Source organism: Mus caroli, unplaced genomic scaffold (genome assembly GCF_978045245.1).
Source record: "Mus caroli unplaced genomic scaffold, Mus_caroli_1 scaffold_3, whole genome shotgun sequence".
Lineage (NCBI taxonomy): Eukaryota > Metazoa > Chordata > Mammalia > Rodentia > Muridae > Mus > Mus caroli.
Window position 1 is genome coordinate 52,558,615 of NW_028227258.1, and position 9,226 is coordinate 52,567,840.

At 44.8% G+C, this 9,226-nt stretch overlaps 1 protein-coding gene across 1 annotated transcript in view; it reads left to right on the forward strand.

Moving 5' to 3' along the window:
• Kcnc4 (potassium voltage-gated channel subfamily C member 4) overlaps nt 1–5,542 on the forward strand; it is a 35,858-nt gene extending 30,316 nt beyond the window's left edge. Inside the window, exon 4 of the mRNA XM_085835582.1 lies at nt 4,191–5,542. Coding sequence (XP_085691708.1) covers nt 4,191–4,330 — 140 coding nt within the window. The 3' untranslated portion in view covers nt 4,331–5,542. The remainder of the gene's footprint in view (nt 1–4,190) is intronic.
• Nucleotides 5,543–9,226: the final 3,684 nt, after the last annotated feature.

Genomic DNA, 9,226 nt, shown 5'->3' on the forward strand with positions numbered 1-9,226 from the left:
GGGAGGTAGACTGAAGATAGATTTCATGGGCTCAAACTCATTCGGGCTGGTTCTGGTTTTGTGCACTCATCACCGAGTCTATGACCGAACTTAACCATGGGTCTCACTCAACACCACCACTACAATCAATCCATTCTGTCCATATCCAGCTAATTCTAGATGCAACTGTTCTTGTTGCTTGGGCACTCTGTGGCATTGGGCAAATGACTTAACCCCTCTGAATCTGGTGCCTTCTCTAAGAAACCCTGCATCTCAGGCTCTATAGAGAGGAATAGGGAGATGGATGAGTGAAACACTGGCCAGACCCCGTAGGTGGGACAGTGATCAGTGTATGTTCTTGAGGAAATAGGGGTTAAAGTTTCAAGTCTGATTTTAATGATATAAAGTTCCAGAAATGATCTCCCCCCCCCCAATCCCTTGCTAAAACTATTTACTGTGGGATGATGAGGTGGTATGTGTCCAGCGTAGGCCATTAATACCCATGAGGCTCCTCACTGGTACAGACTGGTTCCTTCTTAGTGACCCAGAGGCAGGATAACACATGCTTGCTGCTCGTGACACTGCCTGCTATGTCCATGGTTAGGGTAACTCAGCCCTAACTTTAACAAGCTGATTTTTACCTCTCCTCCAAGGCCCAAGGCTTCACACACACACACACACACACACACACACACACACACACACTACTGAAAGTAAGACTCTGGGAGACAGTGGGGTGGGAGAAAGCATAGGACACATTGGAAGCAGATGCTACAGTTTGGATCTTCCGTTTCCCCCGAAGATTTGGTCCCCTGTTCAAGGTGCTGTTGTCCAGCAACAGAACCTATAAGATAGGAGGCCTAGTGGGAAGAAGTTATGTTCCTAGGAGAGTGAGTGGCATTTAGGAGGATAGTGGAGTTCTAGTCCTTCCTCCTCTCTTTGCTTCTGGAACTCCATGAAGTGAGCAGACCCAGTCCTGGGTGGATGCCAGCTCCTCAGCCAGCACCACCTCTGCTGCTAGTTCACACTGCCTTGTGATGCTCTGCTGTGTGTTCCTGCCATGATTGACCATGGTCCATGGTCCCCAAATGACAGAACCCAGTGGCCATGGACTGATGCCTCTGAAATCATGAGCCAAATAAACATGCCTCCTACTAAGATGATTATCACGGGTTACAGTTGTTACAGTGACAGGGAGCAGACCAAAAGAAAAATCAGGAGTCTAGAAATGGACGAAGAGGGGGCATTGGAGAAGAGAAGATAGAGAAGAGGAAAAGGAGGAAGAGAAGAAGGCAGGGAGGGAGGGAAGGGGGAAGGAAGGAGGCAGAGACAGGGAGACAGGAAGGAGGCCTGACTATTGAAGGCCAAGACTATGAAGCCTAAAATGAACCAAACAGTCTAGAAATAGAATCACTGGGCAAATCCCACACATTCATCTGTTGAGCAAATGGGCCGAGCAGGCATAATTAAAGGAAGACACGGATCAAAACCTCACAGATAGGCCCGTCAGGAGACATACATTCCATTCCGGCGTGAATTAGTTAGGGCTCTTTCTTTGGCGATGTTTTCCTCATGTAATCATTACTTTTAACAGGCTGACTTATAAGTGAGTTAGCCTGACACCACCTATCTTTGGCAAGTGTAAAGTTACTTTAAGACCAAGACTATTCTGGGTTTTTATTCTATGTATGGATGCTGCTGGCTGCAAGGGGAAAGAATTTTTTTAAAATATATTTTTATGTATATCAGTGTTTTGCTTGCATATATATGTGCGTGTGTACCCTGTTCATGCCCAGTGCCTACAAAAACCAGAGGAGTGTGTCAGAAAACAGATTTGGATCCCCTAGAACTAGAATTACAAACAGCTGTAAACTGCCATGTGGGTACTAGGAATCAAACCTAGGTCCTCCACAATGCTACCAAGTGCTCAGTTTGTATACAGCTTAACAGGTCAGAGTGCCCTTTCAGGTAGATCAGTTGGTCTGAGCCTTTCCCAAGCAGTTCAGCTGGTCTCTCTGCTTCTAGGCAGCAGCCTGACTAGTCTCTGCTTCTTACAGGCTGCTCATTTTGCCTGAACCTCTTATAGAGAGCTCAGTGCCTCTTCTAGGCAGCTCTGCTTGTCTGAGACTATCAGAAGTCCTTACTCTACATACACACTTAAGGAGGAAGGGAGGGACCTATTGAATCTGATCAGTTTCAGGGACTTCCTGAAGCTATTTCAACCATTTGCTTCCTGTCTTAAAGAGCTTTCCTACAGGACTAAGTGTCCCCTTCCTGTTAGAACATCCCTGTTATTTCATCCCCCGATAAGCATACTGTGTCTTAGCCAGTTTTGTTCCAAGATGGAAGGTTTTAATCTCAGATGAAACTGCTATACAACACTAGGACACCAGCAAGCTTCACCGTAGAAGTGTCTAAGCTCTCAACCTCTGCACAGCTGACTCCCTGTCTGGTCCCAGTAGCATCCCTCTGTTCCTTCTCCTCCCCTGCCAAAACACCCATGCTACCCGCAACACTCATTTCCTACCAAAGCGTCCACCCTGTAGACTCCTGGCCTTTGAAGGAAATTGGTCAACTCCCAGAGCCCATGAACTAATGGGAATTAGTTGCAGCAAAGGTTGTAAGCATCTGTGGGTTACAGTACATTTTTACAGAAAGATCTATAGTTCCTTTAGCATCTCCGTGGAGTTTGCTCCTTTCTCATGAACTGTGAGAAAATTCAGGCTTGAGGTTATACACAATGTGGCCAAAGAGATGCTCAACAGTAAAGGCACTTACCACCAAGCCTAATAACCTCAGTCTGATTCCTGGGACTCACATGGTGGAAAGAAGAAAATGGCTTCCAGCAAGTTCTCCATGCATACTATATTGAATGCATGCACACACACACACATACACACATGCACACACAGGGTTTGAGGTGGGGGGAGGTTCTTTAGAAAATTTAAAAAGGGTAATATACTGCATAGACTTTGAAGACAGCCATCCTTGAGTGATATTTTCCCATCTACTCCAAGATGCGTTTGTTTCTTCACTGGTTTTTGTTTGTTTTCCTACAGTGCAGCTCAGGGCTGCTTGGAAGTAACTGGACAGGACCTTGAACTCTAGCCTGCTTTCACCTAGGCTGTGTGACTTTGGCAGTTGGCTTAACTTGTCTGAGCTACAGCTCGCACTTGTCATTGAGAGATAGGATTGTCAACCCTCATAGGTTCTTGGGGGCTTGAATGAAATCCCATACCTACGACTGAGCTCAGAAACTGATGATCATGAAGCTTCCCTATGAAGCTTCCCGTACTTCTCACATCTTCCCCTTCATAAACTGGGACAGGGTGAGTGAGCACAGTTACCCACATCCTGCCCCCTGGGCCTGGATGCTTAGGTATGACTGGAGGTGGGAGATGGAGAGTCCAAAGGTCTCAGCAGAAGTGCTGGCAGCTTAGGTGGCTGGTAGAGAGGCAACTGAACGTGCCTGTGATATTTGGAACACAACCGGAGATCACACTGCATTTTGGCTTTAACCAACTATTTGGCATTTTTGTGGAGCTCATTTCTAAACATGGAGCTGGGAGCTGGCAGGCCTGGCTCCATTCCCAAGTTCCAATTCAGTAGCCTCTGCTTCTCTGGGCTTTCATTTTCTCTCCTCTCCCCGTCATCAGAAAGCGTTTCTGTGAAACCTAGCAGCAATCGGTTCATAGCAAAATGTGTGGAAACTGAAGGGGGGGGTGTCTTATCTCCAAGGAGATGAGATCAGAGCTTCCCTGATTCTACTGGATGGTTAGTCTTGCATATGGTAATTGCATAGCCCCAAGTGAAATAAGGACCCTGACTCATTCAACTAGAGTCTGCTGCCTTCCAAACACACCAGCTCTCCAAGAAGCTGTCTAAAGACCCAGCCCTGCCCGCCCCCCCCATCATCCCCACCCGCCCCAGAGTGAGCATACAGGAGAGTCAGCTGACCACAGAGCATCATCAAATCTCCCCCACGCTGCTTCTTCTCTTCCTACCAACTACAGGCTCTCCTACTGATGCTTCTTCTGTGCCCATGTGCTGTTTCTCCTGGAGAACTAACCGTGAAACAAGTTAGTTTCTTGTTGATGTTGATAGGGTGGGGGACCCTGGAGAATATTGCCAAGAATTGAGGCATTCTCCATTCTGCTTATTCTGTGACCTATTCCAGCTTTACCTATTCTCCTTTGACCTGTTTCTTCTAGAAGCTGAGCCCAGTGATTTAGAGAATGCTTGTAAAGGACTCAGGGCGAGAGAAATCCAAGTCACCTCTTATCTCCCTCCAGACAACAGGGATGAAAACTGTCCAGCTATGCCCTTTCTTGTTTACTTGGCCCGTGAGTGAGTTGATGCCAGGCTTGGATGGATATTCATATCTCACACGAACCTGACCCAAAGGTTGCCTGAGATCAACCATGAAGTCACCAATCCATAAATCATCATGCAGCCTCCCTCAGTCCCAGGAGTCTCTGTTCATTGGAGACCTTAGAAATCACTTTATCCGATCTACCAGTACTTTCATCATCCTGGATTTGGACATCATTTCTATCATTTGATGGCTAGAAAATATTTTTAGCTACCAACAATGATACAGATTTTATCTCTATTCACAGTGGTGGTAACAAGAGGGAATGAGTCAAAAATGTGATCAGGATCAAAGCTCTTTGAAAGAGCTCAAGATAAGATGTGTCCTTTCCTTTCTGGATATAGACAAGACATGCCACCATGGCTTCCACAGACTTCAAGGTCTCAGCCTACCCACCAGACCTTAGTCCATGCCTTGCCTTCTCAATACACCCTGTTCTCCAGCCATAGCCCCACATCACTGTTTCTTAAAGGTGTGCCCTCCCTTGCTTTAGGCTCACTTGGCCTTCTGCTTAAAGTGTCTCTCCACTACGTTCTCCACCTTGCAAACTGAAATGTGTTCTGCCCACAGGATGTTGTGTCTTGTAGCCCTGAACACCTGCTGCTTTGCACAAGCCTGTTAGGATCCATAGTTGAGGGTCACCTTTCTTGGAATCTTTGTTGGTTCTTAGGAATCTGGAAACATTGTTATGAAGAATGATCTCAAGTACGGATGAGGCCAAGTGGAGGACTGCATTTCTTCAGTGTCATATGGAAGCTTCGTTTAACACATCCACACAGAGATGATTGAATTCTCCAGAACTGTAATCCACAGATGGCTGTTGAGCTCTTGAAATGTGGCTATTGCCATATGCCAAAATGACAATATTTTGGACTTGTCGGGTTAAAACATATTATTCAAATGACTTTTGTGTTTGTTTTTGCTTCTTTTGTGTGTGGGTTTTGTTCGGGGGTTTTGTTTCTTTCGAGACAGGGGTCTCACTATATTGTTCATAATGACCTCAAACTCAAAATCCTCTTGCCTTAACCGCCTAAGTGTGGGGATTACCGGTATCTGAGCCACACCTGGCTCTTGGCTTTCTTTCAGTTTTGTTTTGTTTTGATCCTAGTCAGAGTCTCACTATGTAGCTCTGGCTGTTCTAGAACTCACTATGGAGGCAAGGCTGGCCTCAAGCTCACTGAAGTCCATCTGCCTCTGCCTCTGCCTCTGCCTCTGCCTCTGCCTCTGCCTCTGCCTCTGCCTCCCAAGGGCTGAGATTAAAGGCATGTACCACCACACCCAACTTATGGTTATATCATCTGTCTGTCTGTCTCTCTGTCTTAGTTAGGGTTTTACTGATGTGAACAGACACCATGACCAAGGCAAGTCTTATAAAGGACAACATTTAATTGGGACTGGCTTACAGGTTCAGAAGTTCAGTCCATTGTCATCAAGGTGGGAGCATGGCAGCATCTAGGCAGGTATGGTGAAGGCAGAGCTGAGAGTTCTACATCTTCATTTGAAAGCTGCTGGCAGAATATTGGCTCCTGGACAGCTACCACAAGGGTATTAACGCCCACACCCACAAGGCCACACCTACTTCAACAAGGCCACACCTCCCAACAGTGCCACTTCCTAGACCAAGCATATACAAACCATCACACTATCTATCTATCTATCTATCTATCTATCTATCTATCTATCTATCTATCTTATTTGGATTTTAAAGACAGAATTTCTCTGTACATCTCTGGCTGTCCTAGAACTCACTGTTCACCAGGCTGCCCTTGAACTAATTGATCCACCTTCCTCTGCCTCCTGAGTGCTGGGATTAAAGGTGTGCACAACTGCCATCCAGCTTTCTTTCTTTGTTATTTTATTCATGTATGTGTTTTTCCTGTATGTATATCTGTGCACCACCAGTGTACCTAATGCATTCAAAAGCCAGCACTGGATCCCCTAGAACTGGAGTTAGATATGGCTGTGAGCCATCATGTAGGTTCTGGGAATTGAACCTGAATCCTCCGTAAGAGCAGCAAATAAGTGCTCTTAGCCATTCTGCCATCTGTCCAGCCCCACGGTTTTATTTCTTAATGTGGATGCTAGAAACAGCTAACTCACACTTGGGGCACACATCTATCAGAAAGTAGCTCTAGAAGATCGACTGTCAAATATTATTAATATTAATCAAGGAACCAGACTATGAAGTTGCATGTTAACTCGAACCATATTTTCTCAAGTAGTGTTACAATGACTTCTTTCCTGTATAAAATAAATTCAATTTTACTGCTCTGTCATTAATCAAATTCGTCTTAAATGGTTATAAACAACAAACAAACAAAACAACAGCAATAAAAAGGCAGAATCCTTATTTATTTTTTTCTCTTACATACTTTTCCTCAAGTGATTTTTGAACCAACATTATCATTTTATTGCTAATGAACATTCTGTTGTTGTTGTTGTTTTAAAATAATATTTGGGGGGCTCTTAGTTTCATTGTAAATTCTTGAATAATTTCATATAGGTATTAATGAATATTGGTCGTTTTTAACCCTTCATTACCCTCTCTTATCAACTGCTCCCCTGCTGAAATCCTCCTTACCAATCAACCAAATCTTTCCATGAGACTCATATTTTCTTTCCTTTTTAGATTTCAGTTTTGGAAATTATATTTTGAAAATACAAAAGAAAGTTATGCTTCAGTAGATCTTTGTCTCTGTGCAGCTTTAAAGCAAAAACTAAACTGTTGTTTACAACTAAACTAAAGGCCTAACATTACCTCAAGTCTCCATAAACAAATACAAGGGAGGGAGGGAAAGCACTTATTTGGGATTGGGGCTCAAACTTGTACTGCCAACCATATTTCCCAGTAGGATTCCTGTGAACTGCAGGTATAGGGGTTAGAGAGGCAGAAAAAAGTGAGACCATCTTTTAAGACTCCCACCCCAGACTCTAGGTTGTTCTCTAGTACCTGGGGCCTTGGACCCCAAAGGGAGGCTGGTCAAAGCAAGTTCCTTAACAAGTGGAAACTGGGATTGGCTTCTTGTCTCTACCTGCCTTGGGGCCTAAGTGCTTGCTAATTCTAGTGCTCTGAAGATTCTGTCAGTCAAGCCTAATGTTCCTCGTGTCTAGACCCAGGTGCTTTTATTGTTAGAGGTCACTAGCAAAGTCAAGTAGCAATGCCCATCTCAAGAGCCAGGTCATAAGGCAGTCCTAGAGAGATGTCTCTAGGTCCCAAGTCATGGAAAAATATTTCTCTTTCCTTTTCCCTTCCTAGGCATCTCCACAGTGAAGCCTGGCTAGCTGGCAACTGAGGCCAAAGGTGATTGATTGCAAATTCCTCAAAGACAGCGTTTTTCATTCACAAGCCTGGCACCTGGTTAGCACATGGGTTGGTATGCAGTAGACAAGAATCTTCCGTTTCCTCCCTCTGCCCTACTCCAGCACAGAGCCAGCTTCCAATGAGCCTGATCTATAGACTTCTTGGTCTGAGCGGAGCACCATTAATCAGTGCCCCCTCTGGGAATCTGGGCAGGATCAGCTGATAATTAGGTGTCAGGCTCAGGGCTGGTGACCTTTCAGAAGTGCCACAGTGAGTCTGCCCTTGTCCACATTCTTCAAGAGAAAAGGGAAACCAGTAAAACCTTTGCTTCTGAAGTGGAATAAAGGCAACATTAAAAAAAATTGTTCAAACAACTATAGTGTAGATTTACTGTTTTAACCATTTTTAATGCACCCGGACATTAAGTGTGTTCACACAGTCGAACAGCCATCACCACCATCCATCTCCAGAATGTTTCAACATCCCTAAATGAATTAAACACTAATCCCTCTACCCCTGTAACCATGCCTGCCCACCACCGTTCTACTCAAGTCCCTCATCCAAACAGAACTGCACAATGATCCTCTGTGTGTGTGTGTGTGTGTGTGTGTGTGTGTGTGTGTTGTGATCGAGTGTGATCACCACCCATGAATGGGTTTCTGTCATACTGGACTTAAGCCCAGGGCCTCAAATATGCTAGGTAGATTCTCTACCACTAAGCTGCATACCTAGCACTTAAAAAAAAAAAAAAAAAAAAAAAAAAAACTCCTATTTTAAGACAGGTCTCACTAAGTTGCCCAGGCTAGCCTTGAACTCTCTCTGAAACCCAAGCACAGCCTTGAACTTTTGGTTCTCCTGCTTGAGCTTTTAGAGAAGCTGGGATGACAGGCTTGGTGGTCTTCTTTTTCAAGGTTGAAAAATATTGTCACATGTGTAGATAATATTATATGTGTTCTTACCCACTGGCAGGCAGTTAGTCCCCCAGCTCCCTTAGCACTTTATGGACAGCATTGCCAGGAACACGGCTGGACCAGTATCTTCTCAAGCCTCAGTTTTCATCCGTTGAGGGTGTGTACTCACAAAGAATTCTGGGAGTAATGCTTACTTTTTTGAGATAAAAGCAGGTAAAAAGTAATGCTTACTTTTTTGAGGGAAAAGCAGCATGTCTGAGCTATTTTATGCAGGCTCTAGGGTGTAGTCACAATAGCATCTTTAACCAGCACAACAGCCCTAGGGATGGAGATGATTGTCACCATTTTACAGAAAGTGAGGTTAAAAAAAAACAAACAAACCAAACTGATTGCGTCAGTGACTGACAGCAGGTTTTGAAACCTATTCTCCTTGATTCCAAAGACACTGTCATCCCTGCACTGGGACACTGAGTCATTGGAATCTGGTGTTTGAAGCCAGCAAGGCTAAAGGAAAAGAAGAGATGGTAGCGGTGGAAACAGCCTCCAAGAAGGGGTGCTCCAGCTATGGGGGCTTCATGGCATGTAGGGAATTGGAACATGGAGTTTCCAGCCCCATAGCTGGAGCACCCCAACCCTTGATCCTCCTAGTGACCAGCCTATCTC